The sequence below is a fragment of the Macaca thibetana genome, chromosome 19 (genome assembly GCF_024542745.1).
Source record: "Macaca thibetana thibetana isolate TM-01 chromosome 19, ASM2454274v1, whole genome shotgun sequence".
NCBI lineage: Eukaryota > Metazoa > Chordata > Mammalia > Primates > Cercopithecidae > Macaca > Macaca thibetana.
This window is the reverse complement of record NC_065596.1, coordinates 12,576,310-12,595,329: the sequence shown is the minus strand read 5'-3', so window position 1 is coordinate 12,595,329 and position 19,020 is coordinate 12,576,310. Positions and strand designations below refer to the sequence as shown.

Genomic DNA, 19,020 nt, shown 5'->3' with positions numbered 1-19,020 from the left:
AACTGTCCTTCATAAAGCCATCAGATTTCATGAGACTTATTCACTATCATGAGAACAGTGTGGGAAAACCGCCCCCATGATTCAATTACCTCCCACTGGATCACTCCCATGACATGTGGGGATTATGGGAGCTACAATTCAAAATGAGATTTGGGTGAATAAGTCTCATGAGATCTGACGGCTTTATAAAGGGCAGTTCCCCTGCACATGCTATCTTGCCTGCCACAGTGTAACATTTGCTTTTGCTCCTCCTTCGCCTTCCACCATGATTGTGAGGCCTCCCCAGCCATGCTGAACTGCGAGTCAATTAAACCTCTTTTTCTTCGTATCGCCATGGGTGCCAGCTCCCAGTTCATAATGTCTTTTTTTGTTTGTTTTTAAATAGAGATGGGGGTTTCACCACATTGCCCAGGCTGGTCTTGAGCTCCTGAGCTCAAGCAAACCACCCACCCCAGCCTCCCAAAGTGGTGGGATTACAGGCATGAGTCATGGTGCCTGGCCTCATAATGCTTTTATATCTGGTATTCTTCATAAAAATATGAAGATGAGTGTTTTCAAATTCAAAGTCTAATGTCTCAGCCTTTGATTTAAGCATTTAATTCAATAACATTTAAAGGCTTGATGGAAGGAGCATTTCCACACTGTGTTTAGGAGACAGGAGGGCAAATTGAACTCCCAGAGTTAAATCCATTAGTGCCCCTGACTCATCCCCAGGTTTTGATCCACCTCAGGGCTCCATTTCAGGAATTATCATCTGGCCTCCAAGCTTTGGAATATGTTTGGCCTCCTGAAAGGGGTTGACTTGTGAACTGTGGATGCACCAGGCTGCTTATCTGAGCTAGTTCAAGTTTTTGCTTTATAAAATATTGCCGCCACATAATTCCAGTTTTTCCACACATTTAACAATTTTATTTTGTTTTTATTTTTATTTTTTTCGAGATGGAGTCTCCCTCTGTCTCCCCCACTCTCTCACTGCAGCCTCTGCCTTCCGGGTTCAAGCGATTCTCCTGTCTCAGCCTCCTGAGTAGCTGGGGATGTGCCACCACATACGGCTAATTTTTGTATTTTAGAGACAGAGCCACCATGTTGGCCAGACTGGTCTCGAATTTCTGACCTCAGGTGATCCACCTGCCTTGGCCTCCCAAAGTGCTGGGATTACAGGTGTGAGCCACCGCACCCGGCCTTGTTGGGCTGTTTTTATCTTCTGCACTGAAAATTAGTAGACTGAGAGAGAAGGTGGAAGAAAGGCTTAGCCTGTGCAGCCAACAGCCTTATCCCAAACTCCTGATTCCTGGAGGACATCAGGCCCTCCCTCCTGCTGCAGTGTGGCCTGGGCTCCCTTCCTGCTCTCAAATCAGGGGATAGCTCAAATGGACAGTGAGTCTGGAATTTCCTGCACAGACTTGTGGGTCCCTGTCCAGGAGGAAGGAGAAAGGTCCCACTGAGTACAATCAGGACATACTGCCTAAATGCAAATATCCCCTGGGAGGGGGTCAGGTCACAGCGCAAGGAAGAAGCTAGTCCTCTCAAGGCCTGTGTCTGGAATCTGTTTATCAGGCTCCACTCCGCAGCTGAGATCGCTTCTTCCGTTACTCAGTCCCCGGGGGAGGGACCTGGCGCACTATCCAATCAGGGCCGCGGGGCGGGGTCGTGGGAACTGTCAATCAGGCGCGCTGCCCTGAGGAGGGTGCAAGGTTCAAAGAACCCGCCGAGTCTTCTCCACGCCCCCGCACTGGGCTCCGGGTTCTGTCACTGAGAGACGCCCTGGAACGTCTGTGGCAGCTTCTGTCGCGCTGGGACCCGCACTGACAGCGGGAGGCAGAGGGAGGAACCCGGACACCGGAAGCCGGGAAATGGTGAGTGTGTGAGGTCTGGTGTCCCGACGCGTGAGAGGAGAGACTGGTTGGAACCGGCCGGAACCGGCTGTGGTGGCACCAGGGCTTCCCCGCTGGCGACACCCTGGCGCAGCTCGGCCCTCGGTCCCCTCGGCCGCAGGATGGGGCTGGGGCGGCAGCCGGGACCCCGGGCGTCCTGTCCCGTCTTTGCGCTGCCACTGCGGCCCTGGCCCTGGCCCAGGCGCCCTCTCTGGGCAACTACGCGCCCGCAGCCCCGCGTCTCCCCGGATTGTGCGGCTGTAACCGGCACAGGTTCGCGGCCCGAGTAACTGCACCGAGACGCTGAGGGCTGCAGCAGAAACAGTTTAATGGGGGGAGAGGGGAGGACACTCCAGATCCGCCTTCCTGAGAGGTTTGGGAATGGGGTGTTTAGGGGTGTGGACGGGGGCGGCTGGGGCGTGGGGTCGCTGGATGGTGGGGAAGTGAGGGGTGACTCCTGGGACGGGAGGTGAAACCGCTTTCTTCTGCTGAGTGGGCTCCCTTGTGGGGTCTTCAGCCTGCTTGGCGGCAGCCTTTCCACTGGAATTCAGGATCCGAGAAAGAACTCAGGTGGCCCTTGAACAACTCTCAGAGATCGCATCCCCAGGCACAATGGGGATGCCGGCGGTCAGCGTCTGCTGTGACCTGACTCTCAGGGAGGCGACCCCGTGAGGCAGCGGGGCTGAGGGCATCTGGTTAATACCTAACTGCAATCTCGCCTCCAGCCTGGCTCGCAGTTCCTGTGAACCCGGTGAGGAGGCTGCACGGTGACGACAGGTCACCAGGCCGACTCGTGTGTGGGGTTTGTGTGTGGGAGGACCTGTGGTCTCTTTGGTCCTCAGTCCCTTCTTTCTTCCCAAGGGCGACCGCTTCCCCTCCGAGTCTTCCAGAGATGTGGGCAGCAGGGTCTCAAGTCCACCACTGTGTTCTCTCATCCTAACTTCTCCTAGGGCAGACAGAAAATCCCTTGGTTTCCAGAGCCTTCCTCAGGCTTTCTCTTCTCAATTCACAGCAACTTTATGAACTCCTTGTCCCCCAGTTTATATTTCAAACAGAGGCTAGTATTTTAATTGTCATTTTGTTTATACATAGCAATATATGGCTCTTTGTAAACGGTTTTGTGTTTATGAACATTTCACATGCGAGGAAGCAGAGAAAAACCACGACACTTGGCTGTAAAAAAAATGGATATTAATAAATAAAATTTTTGTTACTGCCTTCCCTTCATCATCCCTAGACAGAGACACCTTTTAAGAATGTGTTTGGATTGAGGTTCCTCTTTGGAAACGTTACAGGGTGATGAGTCCCCAGCCCATCCTCTATGGTTTCCTGGTCCTGGGTTTCAGAACTGCCTGGGGCTACCCCAAGATGCCCACAACTGCCAAGTCTCTTATAGTGTCAAGTGAATATCAGTCCCTGTGTGACCCCTTCCAGAGGACACCCTGAGGTGGAGATGGTGGGACCTTGTAGGGAAGTAGAATGATGCCCTGTAGTAGGAGTCTCCTGGTATACCCTTCCTCAAGAAGCTACTTCCTTAGAACACTCAGCTTTTCTTCCCCCATCCCTTTCTTGGGGACATATGGCTAGCCAACCAATTGGGTGGTGGTATTAAGGGGACAGGACTGAAATGATTTTTCCCTTCTGATGCTCTCACACTAACGAAGGGAGAAAACTATCCCTACAGACAGGAAAACCAACCCCACTGAGGTGGTGCAAGAACTTGAAAAGCTAACAATGTAGTGTCTCCTGGGATCGTGGTTACTGAACACTTTGTGAGCAGCATGGGGATGGAGGATGTTCCAGGTGACAGGAGGACCTGACTTGACACACTCTGCACCCATAGGGAGGTGGTGAAAGGAGATGATGGTATAAGGGATGCATATGGATCAACCAAATTGAAGAACTGGGAGAAGATAGAGAACTAGAAGCTGTGTCAAGGGTCATAAAACCCCTTTTTTGGTATGAAAAACATAAAACCACATTCAAAATGGAAGCTGAGGTAACAAACTGAGTAAAAATTAATGAAAACCAGAAAGTCTATAGTTAGTTGATCATTGTATATGGAGATGCTGGGCAGAAGATGGATTATTCTCCTGTAGATAACCATTTGTCTCTATCATTTCCGTTGAAGTGTCTGTCATTTGTATCACTGCCTGGCAATACCTGCTGTGTCATAGGTTCTTGTACCTTAAGTAGATGCTCTTGTTCCAGAATTTGCTATTTTTCATTGGTTTATGTATCCATCAGTCTGCTAATATCATACTCTCCTGATTACTATAGTCTTCAAAGCCTTGATGTGTGGTAGAGAAAGACCCTTCCTAACTTAATCCTTTGGGCTGCTATAACAAATTACCATAGACTGCATGCCTTAAACAACAGATATTCATTTCTCAAAGCTGTAAAGGCTGGGAATTCAGTTTCAAACAGCAGATCAGTTGTCTAATAAGGGCCTCTTTCTCTTTCTTTTCTTTTCTTTCTTTTTTTTGAGATGGAGTATTACTCTGTCCCCAGGCTGGAGTGCAGTGGCATGATCTCAGCTCACTGCAACCTCCGCCTTCTGGGTTCAAGCGATTCTCCTGCCTCAGCTTCCCAAGTAGCTGGGACTACAGGCACATGCCACCACGCCCAGCTAATTTTTTGTATTTTTAGTAGAGACGGTGTTTCACTGTGTTAGCCAGGATGGTCTCGATCTCCTGACCTCATGATTCGCGCACCTTGGCCTCCCAAAGTGCTGGGATTACAGAGGTGAGCCACCGCGCCCCACCTGGGCCTCTTTCCTGATTTGCAGACGGCATTCTTCCCTTTATGCCCTCACATGGTGGAGATATGTCTGTAATGTCTATCTAGTTTTGTGTATTAAGGCAGTTGTATTAGTCCATTTTCACACTGCTATAAAGAACTACCAGAAAAGAAGTTTAATTGACTCACAGTTCCTCATGGCTAGGGAGGCCTCAGGAAACTTACAATCATGGCAGAAGGGGAAGCAGGCACTTCTTACATGGTGGCAGGCAAGACGGCACGTGAAGTAGCAACTGTCAAACACTTATAAAACCATCAGATTTCATGAGAACCCACTGTCACAAGAACAGCATGCAGGAAATCGCCCCCGTGATCCAGTCACCTCCCACAGGTCCCTCCCTTGATACATGGGGGTTATGGGGATTACAGTTCAAGATTAGATTTCGGTGGTGACACAGAGCCAAACCATATTATCAGTGTTGGCCTTACAACATGAATTAGAAATTGTCCCCTCTGTTTCTATTTTCTGAAAGAGATTATAGAGAATTTGTGTCATTTCTTCCCTAAGTGTTTTCCAGAATTCAACAGTGAAACCATGCTGGCCTGTTCCTTTTTCTTAGGACTTTTTGTTTGTTTGCTTGAAATGGAGTTTTGCTTTGTTGTCTAGGCTGAAGTGCAGTGGCATGATCTCACTGCAACTTCTGCTTCCTGGGCTCAAGTGATCCTCCCACCTCAGCCTCCTGAGTGGCTGGAACTACAGGCATGTGCCACCACATCCTGCTAATTTTTTGTGTTTTCTGTAGAGATGGAGTTTCACCTTGTTGCCCAGGCTGGTCTTGAACTCCTGGGCTCAAGCAGTCTGCCGATCTTGGCCTCCCAAAGTGCTGGCATTACACATGTGAGCCACCAAGCCTAGCCTACCAGTGCACCCAGCCTGGCCTGGGACTTTTATTATTTATTGATTCGATTTCTTTAATAGTTATAAGACTTTTCATATTACTTAGTTCTCCTTTAGTGAGAACTAATTTTGGTAGCTTGTGTCATTCAAGGAATTGGTGCATTCCATGTAATTTATCAACTATGTGGGCATGCAGCAGTTGTTCCTAATACTCTTTTGAGGTCCTTTAATGAACACAAGATTAGTAATCATAACCCCCCTTTCTTCTGAGTTAGCTTGGCTATGGGCTTACTCATTTTATTGATCTTTTGAAGGAACCAGCTTTTGAATTGTTGATGTTTTCTACTGATCTCTTGCTTGCTATTTCGTTAATACCTTCTCTCGTTGTTATTTTCCTCTCCTTGATTTACATGTATCTTACTAAACTTTCTTTAGTTTCCTGAAGTGGAAGGTTTTTAAGCATTGGTTTTATATCTTTTCTCTCTAGAGATTGCATTCAATTCTTTTTTTTTTTTTTTTTTTGAGACGGAGTCTGGCTCTGTTGCCCAGGTTGGAGTGCAGTGGCGTGATCTTGGCTCACTACGAGCTCCGCCTGCCGGGTTCACACCATTCTCCTGCCTCAGCCTCTGGAGTAGCTGGGACTATAGGTGCCTGCCACCATGCCTGGCTAATTTTTTTTTTTTTTTTAAGTAGAGATGGGGTTTCACTGTGTTAGCCAGGACAGTCTTGATCTTCTGACCTTGTGATCCGCTCACGTTGGCCTCCCAAAGTGCTGGGATTACAGGCGTGAGCCACCGCACCCAGCCTGCATTCAAATCTTTAAGTTTCCTTCTAAGCACTGCCTTTGCTACATTCTAAAACTTTTGCTATGATATACTCTTTTTTATCAACATTGCAGTATTTACATTTGCTTGAGAATTCTCTTTGACATTTTTAAAGTTGAGAGGTTTGTGACTTAAATCTCCAGGTTTTTTAGGCTTTTCAAGTATGTTTCTGTTATTTATTGCTACGTTAATTATAATACAGTTTGATTGCATACTTTATAGAATTTCTATTTTTAAAAAGTTGTTCAAGTGTGTTTCATGATTCAGAATATGTATGGTCTATCTTGGTGTATACGTCATGTGGGCTTGAAAATAATGTGTAGCCTGTTGGTGTACAATGAAGGTATAAATACACATCAATTAAATCTAGTTAATTAATAGTATTCTTGAGTTCAGGTGTATCATTAGTGATTTTCTGCCAAACTGATCTGTCAATTATTGAAAGAGATGAGTTGTTTTCCTCCAACTATAGTTGTAGATTTGTGTATTCTGCCTTGTGGTTTTAATAGTTTTTGCCTTGTGTATTTTCATGATCTGTGTTTATGGGCATAGATATTAAGGATTATTATGTCTTGTAGGATTGACCTCTTTATCATTATGAAATATCTCCATCGCATGTAATTTTCTTTGACCTAAAATCTTATTTATCTGAATTTAGTATCGCTGTTCCGTATTTCTTTTGATTAGGGCTAGAATGGCATATATTTATCCATACCTTTCTGTTTAATGTATCTGTGTCTTTCTGTTTAAAATGGTTTTCTTGTGCACATTGATGGGCCTTCTTTTTCATTATACTCTGCCAGTGCCTGCCTTTTTTACTATGTTATAACTGTTGTATGTCATAACTGATATAATTGGATTAATATCACATATATGTTATTGTTTTCTATTTATTGTACACTCTCTGTTTTTTTCAACTTTCTCCTTTTTGCCTTCTTTCATTTTGACTGAGCATGTATATGATTCCATTTGCTTACTTCTATGAGTAGAGTAAATCTATTTGTTTCTTAAATTTTACTAGTGAATTCACTAGAGTTTGTAGAATACCATTCACAACTAATGAGCCTACAGTTTCAAATAACACTATACCGGCTTCAGGGGTAGTGCTGGTATAACAAACTATTCTGAATTCCTCTATTGTATTGCCCAATACATTGCTGATATTATTATGTTGAGCAAACCTGTATCTATTATATTAGATCAGATAGGTATAAGAAAACTAAAGAATTTCAAATGTCTTCATGTAATTCTCAGACTCTTTGTGTGTGTGTGATCCAAATTTCTAATCTATATAATTTTTCTTCTCTCCAATGAAATTCTTTTAACATTACTGGCAAGGCAGTTATATCAATCATACATTCTATCAATTTCATTCCTTTTTCTTTTTTTTCTCCTCAGTCTAAATAACTTCAATTGTTCTATCTTCATTTTAGCTGATTTTTTACTTTGGTTTCTCACATCTGTTGAACGTCTATAGAGAAATTTTCATTTTAGATGTTGTCCTTTGCAGTTGCATAAATTAAATATGGTCCAATTTCTAATTTTGTATTGATATGATTTTATCCATACATCCTTTTTCTGGTTTTCTTTTAGTTCTTCATTCATAATTGCCTTTACCTCATTGAATATATGTAAAACAGTTGCTTTAAAGTTTTTATTCAGTAAGTCTAATGTCTGAGGTTCTCAGAGATGGTTTATCTAAATTAAATTTTTTCCATTGATGAACTGTATTTTCATGCTCCTTTACAGTCTTTGTGGACTTTTTATGTTGTAAAGCAGACATTTGAATGTTATAATCTGGAAATCAGATTCCTCTTCACGGTTTGCCCTTCTGGTTTGTGGAAGGTTTTAATTATTCGTTTGTTTAGTAACATTTTCAGAGTATGTTTGCAGAGACTGTATTCTCTGTCCATTGTAGTCACTGAAGTCTCTGTTCCCTTAGCTTGTGTTCATCCAGTATTCTGATAGATTTCCTGAATGCTAGCAGCTAAAAGTAAAAAAGACATGCCAAACAAAAACCCGACCTCTTCCAGTCTTTGTGGATGGGTCTGTGATGTAGTATTTGTTGAACACTTAGCCAGACTGCTTACAATTCTGCTTTAGCCTTCCCTTTCTGTTTTACCAAACCGAGAGATGATGCAGAGCTGAAAATGAGGGCCTCCCCAGGTCTTTTTTGAAAATGTGTTCTTTCCAGTGCATGCATTCTCAATTCCCCAAAACACTTGAGTGCTTTTGGATGCCTTTTTTTTTTTTTTTTTTTTTTGAGACGGAATCTTGCTTTATTGCCCAGGCTGGAGTTCAGTGGCTCGATCTCAGCTCACTGCAACCTCCGATTCCCAGGTTCAAGCAATTCTCATCCCTAAGCCTCTGGAGTAGTTGGAACTACAGGTGCCCGCCACCACGCCTGACTAATTTTTGTATTCTTAGTAGAGACGGGGTTTCAACATGTTGGCCAGGCTGGTCTCGAACTCCTGACCTCAGGTGGTCCTCCCGCCTTGGCCTCCCAAAGTGCTGGGATTACAAACGTGAGCCACCGTGCTCAGCCTGACTGCCCTAATTTCTGGGGGAAATTGTTCTCTCCTTTTTTATTCCCAGGACTTAGATGTTCTACCATTTGTCTTAATCATAATTTGTTGTCCCAGTTGTTTGAAGTTTTTTTATGTATTTTTGCAACATTTTGAAGCAGTTCCTGCCAAGCTTGACCTAAGTAGGCTCCATCATTGATGAAATAAAAAAGAGAGCTTTCTTTCAGACCTTTGGATGGTCCACAGATGGATTGAAAAATACAAAGGGGCAATAACTTATAAATAAGATCTGATCTCCTCTCTCTAGGGATCCACATTGGAAATTTGGTCTGCTGTCTTCAAGACTGGCTCTGACGTGAGGAGGGGTTGGGAGAAGGACAAACAAAACTCCACCAAGCTTTCCTACTATTTTTCATCTTCCTTATTCTGTTTATCTCTGTGTTAATAGTACAGGATGCTGAATATAGTATATTCACAATACTTTATCTGTTTTTGGAAAGCTGTTGCTTTCTTGATTAGAAGGATTTTAGCATTTTTAGACGTTTGTGACTTCTATTAGATTTGGTCATGTAATTTTTAATGATGACAAAAAGATCTGTTTAGGGATTTAGGGAATATTGTAGATATTCATGAGAGGTGACACTGAGTTTTTTTCTAAGAACATATGCAATCTTTGCCCTTCTTTTCTTCTTTGACATTACTTAATAAAGTTTAACATTTTTCCATTGGGATGGTAAAATATCCTTATTAGTCTTTTGTCATACTAAACTACATTTGTTCTGCAGGAAACCATTTGCTAGCTTCCAAATGTTCTCTCTTAGTGTAGTCACATAGCACAGGCTAAATTCCCCAAGGCACAAGGGTCACTCATTACAGATGCAGTGACCAGAGTGTTTTTCCCTTATTTTTTTATTTTTTTGAGACGGAGTTTCGCTCTTGTTGCCCAGGCTGCAGTGCAATGGCGTGATCTCGGCAGCCCAGGCTGCAGTGCAATGGTGCGATCAACGGCGCAACCTTCACCTCCCAGGTTCAAGCAATTCTCCTGCCTCAGCCTCCTGAGTAGCTGGGATTATAGGCATGCACCACCACGCCTGGCTAATTATTTGTATTTTTAGTAGAGGTGGGGTTTCTCTGTGTTGGTCAGACTGGTCTCGAACTCCCAACCTCAGGTTATCTGCCTGCCTCGGCCTCCCAAAGTGCTGGGATTACAGGCGTGTGCCACCGTGCCTGGCCTCAGAGTGTTTTTTTCATGGCTGTCTTAGTCTGTTTTTTGTTGCTTATAACAGAATACTTTTACCTGGGTAATTTATAAGAAATGATATTTATTTTTTACACTTCTGGAGGGTGGGAAGCCCAGCATCAAGGTTGGGCATCTGGTGAGAGCCTTCTTGCTGGTAACTCTCTTTTGCACAATAGGTAGTAGGACTTTGTCATGACAAGAACTGCAGACCCACTGTAGAAATAGAAATTAGGAGCGATCCAGGCGATAAGACTCACTTTCTTAACTCACCAACAAGAGGTGTGTTCCTATTCAACTGTTGCTTTACCAAACATGTTCAATTCTAGCATCAGAATTGTTGTGTGGGATAAAATGGTATAAAGAGAGAATAAGAGTGGGTTTACCATGTCCTTGAATAAATGTTTGGAAACCACAGCATCATGTGAAGGTTATGAAGTGAATCTAGATTCCCAGTGCCTTCAGTTTTAATCTTCCTTCTCTGTACATGTGGAATGTTTCAGGACTCAGTGGCATTTGAGGATGTGGCTATAAACTTCACCTGTGAGGAGTGGGCTTTGCTGGGTCCATCACAGAAGAGTCTCTACAGAGATGTGATGCAGGAAACCATCAGAAACCTGGACTGTATAGGTAAGGATGACATCATGCCTTCACTTAGTCAATTAGAGACATTTGTTTCTTGGTCATCAGTGCTGTTCAATTATTTGAAATATGGAAAGGGGATATAATTGGCCCTTGAACCAGCCACCCAAGCAGTCATATATTTTCTTCTCCCCTACAACTTAACCACTAGTAGCCTACTGTTTACTGGCAGCATTATTGGTAACATAAACAATTAATACATGTATTTTATGTCATATGTATTACATGCTATATATTGTTACAGTACAGTAAGCTAGAAAAAGAAAACATTAGGAAACTATAGGGAAGTGGAACATTATTTAGTATTCATAGAAAGTTTTCATTCTGATTTTTTTTTTTTTTTTTTGAGACAGAGTCTTACTCTATTGGCAGGCTGGAGTGCAGTGGCACGATCTTGGCTCACTGCAACCTCTGCCTCCTGGATTCAAGCAATTCTTCTGCCTCAGGCTCCCGAGTATCTGGGACTACTGGTGCCCACCACCATGCCCAGCTAATTCTTGCATTTTTAGTAGAGATGGGGTTTCACCATGTTGGCCAGGATGGTCTCGATCTCTTGACCTCATGATCCACCCGCCTCGGCCTCCCAAAGGGCTGGGATTACAGGTGTGAGCCACCGTGCCTGGCCCATTCTAACTGTCTTTACATTGAGTGGACTGAATAAGAGGAGGGGTTGGTCTTGCTGTCTCAAGAGTAGCAGAGACTGAAGAAATTCATCTGTAAATGGACCTGTGCAGTTCAAACCTGTGTTGTTAAGAGTCAACTGTAGTTTGGTGTGTGAATAATGCATGATTGCAGTGTACATAAAATCTTACAGTCTTTCTATAATTTTGTAATAATTTATAGTCATTTTTCTGGTTCTAACTTTCAGGAGTGATATGGCAAAATCACGATATAGAAGAAGATCAGTACAAAGATCTCAGGAGAAATCTAAGGTAATTTGCACCCACAAGAGAAAGCTGTGTCCTTGGAGTGATTCATAGTATGCCAGAAATTTTATTTTATTTTGTTTGTTTTAGAGACAGTGTCTCACTTTGTTGCTCAGGCTGGAGTACAGTGGTATGATCATAGCTTGCTGTATAGCCTCAGACTCCTGTGCTCAATGGTCCTCCCATTTCAGCCTTCCGAGTAGCTAGGGTTACAGGCATGTACCACCACATGTGGCTACGTATTTTGTTTTTGTAGAACTAGGGTCTTGCTATGTTTGACCAGGCTCATCTCAAGCTCCTGTCCTTAAGCATTCCTCCTGCCTTGGCCTCTCAAAAGGCAGGTATTACAGGCATGACATGGAAAATTAACAAGCCCACCTTAAATTTATTTATTCTTAGAAAATTTTCTTCAAAAACGTATACTTAAATGTGACATAGCTATTCAGTGCTTGCAAAATAATTATCTTGGAAACAGTATTAAGAATTCCCATAGGAATGTCACTATCTTCAAAACAGCTGGGGTTGAGTTATCTTCCACATCGTTCTGTCCATTCATGTTCAAAGAGGGCATGAAACCTACACTTTGCATGATAATGTTAGAAATGTAAATCCAGGCCAGGTGGGATGGCTCACACCTGTAATCCCAACTATTTGGGAAGCTGAGGCAGGAAGACTGCTTGAGCCCAGGTGTTCAAGCAGTCTGGGCAACATGGCAAGACCCCCTTTCTACAAAAAATACAAAAATTAGCTAGGCATGGTGGCCTGTGCTTGTGGTTTCAGTTACTTGGGAGGCTGAGACAGGAAGGTTGCTTGAGCCCAGTAGGTCAAGACTGCAGTAAGCCCTGTTCACATCACTATACTCCAGCCTGGGCAACAGAGCAAAACCCAGTTTCAAAAAGAGAAAGAAAGAAAAAGAAAGGCTGGGTATGGTGGCTCACCCTTGTAATCCCAGCACTATAGAAGGTCAAGGTGGGCAGATTGCTTGAGCTCAGGAGTTCAAGACTAGCCTGGGCAACATGGTGAAACCTCATCTCTACAAAAAATACAAAAATCTAATCCCAGCACTTTGGGAGGCGGAGGTGGGTAGATCACGAGGTCAGGAGATTGAAACCATCCTGGCTAACACGGTGAAACCCCGTCTCTACTGAAAATGCAAAAAATTAGATGGGCATGGTGGCAGGCGCGCCTGTAGTCCCAGCTACTTGGAAGGCTGAGGCAGGAGAATGGCGTGAACCTGGGAGGCGGAGCTTGCAGTGAGCCAAGATTGTGCCACTGCATTCCAGCCTGGGCAACAGAGTGAGACTCTGTCTCAAAAAAAAAAAAAAAAATCAGCCAGGCGTGGTGGCATTTGCCTGTAGTCCCAGCTATTTGAGAGGCTGAGGTGGGAGGATGGTTTGAGTCCGGGAGGTGGAGGTTGCAGTGAGCTGAGATCACACCACTGCACTCCAGCCTGGGCAACAGAACGAGATCCTGTCTAAAAACAAAAAAAAAGAAAAGAAATGTAAATCCAATACTTATTAATACAAAATCATTTATAAACAAACCTTTACTAATATCTTCTTATTTTTTACAGATGTCATATGGTAGAGAGATCCTGTGAAATTAAAGATAATAGTCAATGTGGAGGACCCTTTACCCAGATTCAAGACAGTATTGTGAACGAGAAAATACCTGGAGTAGATCCATGGGAAAGCAGTGCGTGTGCAGAAGTCCTCATGGGTCGTTCATCTCTTAATTGCTACATTAGAGTTGACAGTGAACACAAACCATGTGAGTATCAAGAATATGGAGAGAAGCCATATACACATACACAATGTGGGACAACTTTCAGTTATCAGCCCTCCTTTCAAATACGTGAAAGGCCTCAGCATGGAAAGAAACTCTATGATTGTAAGGAATGTGCAACCTTCAGTTCTCTTGAAAACCTCCAAAGACACATGGCAGTACACCATGGAGATGGACGTTGTATGTGTAAGTTGTGTGGAAATGCCTTTATTTGGCCTAGTTTATTTCATATGCTTGGAAGAACTCACACTGAAGACAAACCATATGAATATGAGCAGTGTTCTACAGCGTTTCCTGCTTATAGTTCCTCTCTAAGACATGAAAGAACACACAGTGGAGAGAAACCCTATCAATGTAATCTATGTGGGAACGCCTTCAGTTGTTCCTGTTACACTCAACTATATGAAATGAGTCACACTGGAGAACAATCCTATGAATGTCAGCAATGTGGGAAAACATTTTATCATCTTGGAAGCTTTCAAAGACACATGATAATGCACACTGGAGATGGACCTCATAAATGTAAGATATGTGGAAAAGGCTTTCTTTCTCCCAGTTCAGTTCGAAGACATAAAAGAACTCACACTGGAGAGAAACCCTATGAATGCAAGTATTGTGGGAAAGCATTCTCTGATTGCACAGGTTTTCGAAGACACATGATAACGCACACTGGAGATGGACCTCATAAATGCAAGGTATGTGGGAAAGCCTTTGATTCTCCCAGTTTATGTCGAAGGCATGAAAAAACTCATACTGGGGAGAAACCCTATAAATGTGAATGTGGGAAAGCCTTTAGTGATTTCTATTACTTTCGAAATCATGAAACTACTCACACTGGAGAGAAGCCATATAAATGTAAACAATGTGGAAAAGCCTTCATTTGTTGCACTTACCTTCAAATACATGAAAGAATTCACACTGGGGAGAGACCCTATAAATGTAAACAATGTGGAAAAGCCTTCAGGTCTTCCAATTACATTCGAGTACATGAAAAGACTCACACTGGAGAAAAGCCCTATGAATGTAAGCAGTGTGGAAAAGCACTTTCTCATCTGAAAAGCTTTCAGAGACACATGATAATGCACACTGGAGACGGACCTCATAAATGTAAGATATGTGGGAAAAGCTTTGATTCTCCCAGTTCATTTCGAAGACATGAAAGAATTCACACTGGGGAGAGACCCTATAAGTGTAAACTATGTGGGAAAGGCTTCAGGTCTTCCAGTTACATTCAACTACATGAAAGGACCCACACTGGAGAGAAACCCTATGGTTGTCAGCAATGTGGGAAAGCATTATCTGATCTCTCAAGCTTTCGAAGACACATGATAACGCATACTGGAAATGGACCTCATAAATGTAAGATATGTGGGAAAGGCTTTGATTATCCTAGTTCAGTGCAAAGACATGAAAGAACTCACACTGGAGAGAAACCCTATGAATGCAAGGAATGTGGGAAAGCCTTCAGTCATTCAAGTTACTTACGGATACATGTAAGAGTTCATACTGGGGAGAAGCCCTATAAATGTAAGGAATGTGGGAAACCATTCCATTGTCCCAGTGCCTTTCATAAACATGAAAGGACCCACAGTGTAGAGAAACCCTATAAGTGTAAAGAAGGTGGGGAAACATTTCATTGTATCAGTTCCTTTCATAAGCATGAAGGGACCCACTAGAGAAAACCCCTGTGAGTGTTGAACATGTGGGAAAGCCTTAAGTACTTTCAGCTTCTTACAAATACACAAAAGGACTCACACTGAAAAAAGTTGTATGATTGTAAAAATGTACTAAAACCTTCCATTTTTTTCAGTACCTTTTGAAAACATGACCAAACTCATACTTTAAAAAAATATGTATAATGAATATGAGGAATATGAAAAAGACTTTCTTTCGCTAGCAAACTTTCAAAGGTGGATATTATGACACACTAGCAGTGGACCTTACTACTGTAAGGAATGTAGAAATGCATTTACTAGTCCTAATTCATTTCAGTTACATGAAAGATTTCAAATTGCAGAGAACCACTATGAATGTAAACAATGTGGTGAAGCATTTAGTAGCTTCAGTTTCTGTTGAATACAGTCCTCCTTAGTTTCTGAGGTGAATTGATTCCAACACCCTCGGGAATACCTACATTCAGAGATATTCAAGTCCCTGATATTAAACAGCATGTTTGCATATAACCTAGGCACATTCTTCTGTATATTTTAAATCATTTCTAGATTACTTATACACAATGCATTGTAAATTCTATATAAGTTGCTTTTGTATTGTTTAGGGAATCATGACAAGAAACAAGTCTACATGTTCAGTACAAACACAGCTGTCATTGTCCTAAGTACATGTTCATGTCAGCAGCAATGTCAGGATCTGTGGAGTTTGCGAGTGTAAGATCTTTAAGTGTTGAAGGTTCCATCTCTATAATTGCAGTTGCTTTAGCTACAAATATTATAGGAAGCTGTTCCTTCTTTTTCTTTACGTCACCAAACCTTCCAGTGGTTATAGGCATTTTGTTATCCTTCAAGTGACCTGGAACCTTTGTTGTATTACAGGATTGTACCTGAAGATCACATTCTTTAACAGTTGTACCTACTGAATCTATAAAACTACTGGGAGAAAACATTTTGAAAATACTTCAGGACATTGGTTTAGGCAAAGATTTTATGGCTAATACCTCAAAGCACAGACGACAAAGACAAAAATAGACAAATGAGACTATATTATACTAAAAAGTAGCTGTGCAAAGTAAAGGGAACAATGAGTGCAGAGAAAACCTGTTGATTATGAGAAAATATTTGCAAACTATGTGACAAGGGACTAATAGCCAAATATACAAGGAACTCAAACATCTCAACAGCAAAAATATAAATAATCCCATTAAAAGTGGGAAAAGGACATGAACAGACAATTCTCAAAAGAAGACATGCAAATGGCCAAAAAGTATATGGAAATATGTGCAACATCACTAATGGTTAGGAAAATGCAAATTGAAACCACAATGAGATACCCTACTTAGAGCTGTTTTTACTAAAAAAGATAAAAAACAACAAATGCTGATGAGGATGTGGAGAAAAGAAAACTCACTGTTGGTCAAAGTGTAAGTTAGTACAACCACTGTGGAAAACAGTATGTAGATTTCTCAAAAACCTAAAAATAGAACCACCATATGATCCAGCAAACCCAGTATATCCACAGGAAAAACAATCAATATATCAAAGAGAGATTCACACTTGCGTATTTATCACAGCACTATTCACAATAACAAAGATATGGAATCAATCTAAGCGTCCATCAGTGGACACATGGATAAAGAAAATGTGGTTTATGTACACAGTGGAATGCTATTTGGCCATAAAAAAGAATAAAATGCCATTGCTAACAACATGGATGGAGCTTGAGGTCATTATGGTAAGTGAAATAAGCCAGGCATAGAAAGACAAATGCCACATGTTCTCACTTATATGTGGGAGGTGAAAAACTTGATCTCATGGAGATAGGGAGTAGAATAGCAGGTATCAGAGGCTGAGAAGGGGAAATGAAGAGAAGTTGGTGAATACGTACAAATTTCCATTTACATCAAAGGAATGAGTTTGAAAGCAAACTAGAGTGAACTATAGTTAGCAGTAATATATTGCATATGTCAAAGTAGTTGGAAGAGAGGACTTGAAATGTTACCAACACATAGAAATGATAAATACTCAAGAGATCATGGATACCCCAAATACCCTGACTTGACCATTACACATTCTATGCATGCAACAAATACGTGTACCTTATATATATGTAAAATATGTATCAATAAAAGAAAATATATAAAATAGTTTTAAAATAACACTATTGTTAGGTGCGTGTGGGCTGAGGAACAGCCTGAGGTGTAAACTTAAGTTCTTCTCGGGTCTTTTCTTAGTTGCACCTGTCCCTGGGCATGTGTGGTAACTTTCTAATTTTCTCTGTATGGTTATTTTTGCACAACCTAATTTTCAGTGGCTCTCAAAAGGAGAGGAATAAAAACATTATGGGAAAAATAAAAGGCACCAGCCTGGAAGTCACTTCAGATGGAGGGCAAGGGCCTTTGAAAAATGGAGAGAGATGCAGCAGCAACAATCACCATCCACTTCTTTGTCTGTAACTCTGTGATCAGAAGCAGCAATTATCAAGCAGTGCACAGATCCCCAATATTTGGAAGACAGGTCCTTTTTGTCCACCCTGGCCTCCCCAGAACTGCATGCAAACTGCTGTTAAAACTTATGCATAGCTACCTGTCATGGAGCTGAGGAGGGGGAATGAGTCAGGGCTGCTGACTCAAGAGTTGAAATTGACCAAAATTAACCAAATTTTATTAGCCAATTTCCCTGGAAGCTGCAAACTTTTAATAGTATCCACAGTTTCAAAATAGCTACATCAGTTGGATTCTGCTAATGCAAATCCAGTTGAGGATACAGATTCTTCATGCTTTTTATTCTGCCATCTTCCCTGAATCCTCTAACCTGACTTTTTATGCTAATACATTACTTCAGGTCCCATCCCACATGTCACCTCCTCAGCAAGTCTTTCTGTCACCTCAGTTACTCCTTTCCACATGTACATTTTTTTCAATGTACTTTTCAGAATCAGGGAAATCCAATCTAGGTTTACAGACTTTACTGCTTCCTTATCAACCTATGAAAAGTCAAATCATATAAATGAACCAAACCGAATAGTGTCACTGTTACTTTTATGAAGTGTTATCCCATAGATTAAAAACAACAATCACCACCACCTGGGCATGGTGGCTCACGCCTGTAATCCCAGCACTTTGGGAGGCTGAGGAGGGTGGATCAACTGAGGTCAGAAGTTCAAGACCAGCCTGGTCAACATGGTGAAACCCCATCTCTATTAAGTATACAAAAATTAGCCGGGTGTGGTGGCGGGTGCCTGTAATCCCAGCTACTCGGGAGGCTGAGGCAGGAGAATTGCTTGAATCTGGGTGGCGGAAGTTGCAATGAGCCGAGATCGCGCCATTGTGCTCCAGCCTGGGCAACAAGAGCGAAACTTCGTCTCAAAAAAAGAAAAGAAAAGAAAACTGCTTCGCATCGATTTGCAGAAAAAGAAAGGCAATGAACTCCCTCTTGTGGTGAGGATGGCATTAACAGCCACACATACTCCTCTAGGGTGTGGATTTCTGAGTTGTGCTGAGATCTCCAGAATTTAGAGCAAGTGATGGTCAGTTTAAAATATTCTGTGCCTTCAATGAACAGGTGGTGTAGCAGGTTAGAGAGAAGAGAAGCAAATAAAATGGATGAGGTCCTCACTTAGGATATCACAATCTCTCCTGGAAGACAATTTCAAATGAATAAATTGAGGAACATGAGAGAGCCACAAGGGGGTTCAACCTGAGTCCAGTTAGACTCCTTGAAAGGGAAAGCTATTTACACAATACTTTGGATTTAACTGCGGAAATGATTGGATGGGTCAGTGGTGGTGGAGTGGGGTTGAGACCGTTTAAAATAGGTGACCTAAACATGTGAAACCTCAGACACAGAGCCCTTGGTGTTAACCATGATCTGTTGAAAGAAAGAATGAAGCAGAGG

At 42.2% G+C, this 19,020-nt stretch overlaps 3 protein-coding genes across 6 annotated transcripts in view; 1 reads left to right on the top strand and 2 right to left on the bottom strand.

Annotated features, from left to right (window-relative positions):
• ZNF823 (zinc finger protein 823) overlaps positions 1-19,020 on the bottom strand; it is a 445,525-nt gene that overhangs the window by 32,467 nt on the left and 394,038 nt on the right. The gene's annotated exons all lie outside the window — the stretch shown is intronic.
• The window catches only part of ECSIT (ECSIT signaling integrator), a 385,922-nt gene that overhangs the window by 250,747 nt on the left and 116,155 nt on the right, over positions 1-19,020 (bottom strand). The gene's annotated exons all lie outside the window — the stretch shown is intronic.
• ZNF441 (zinc finger protein 441) lies at positions 1,660-17,282 on the top strand. Of its 3 annotated transcripts, none has more exons than XM_050770251.1 (5): positions 1,683-1,856; positions 10,601-10,727; positions 11,608-11,671; positions 13,239-14,809; positions 16,003-17,282. In XM_050770251.1, coding segments are annotated over exons 1-5 (1,767 nt in total). In that variant the 5' UTR covers positions 1,683-1,853; the 3' UTR covers positions 16,005-17,282. The 3 variants fall into 3 exon arrangements, with proteins under 3 accessions (XP_050626206.1, XP_050626208.1, XP_050626207.1); XM_050770250.1 differs by having other exon boundaries at positions 13,239-14,943; XM_050770249.1 differs by having other exon boundaries at positions 1,660-1,856; positions 13,239-17,282.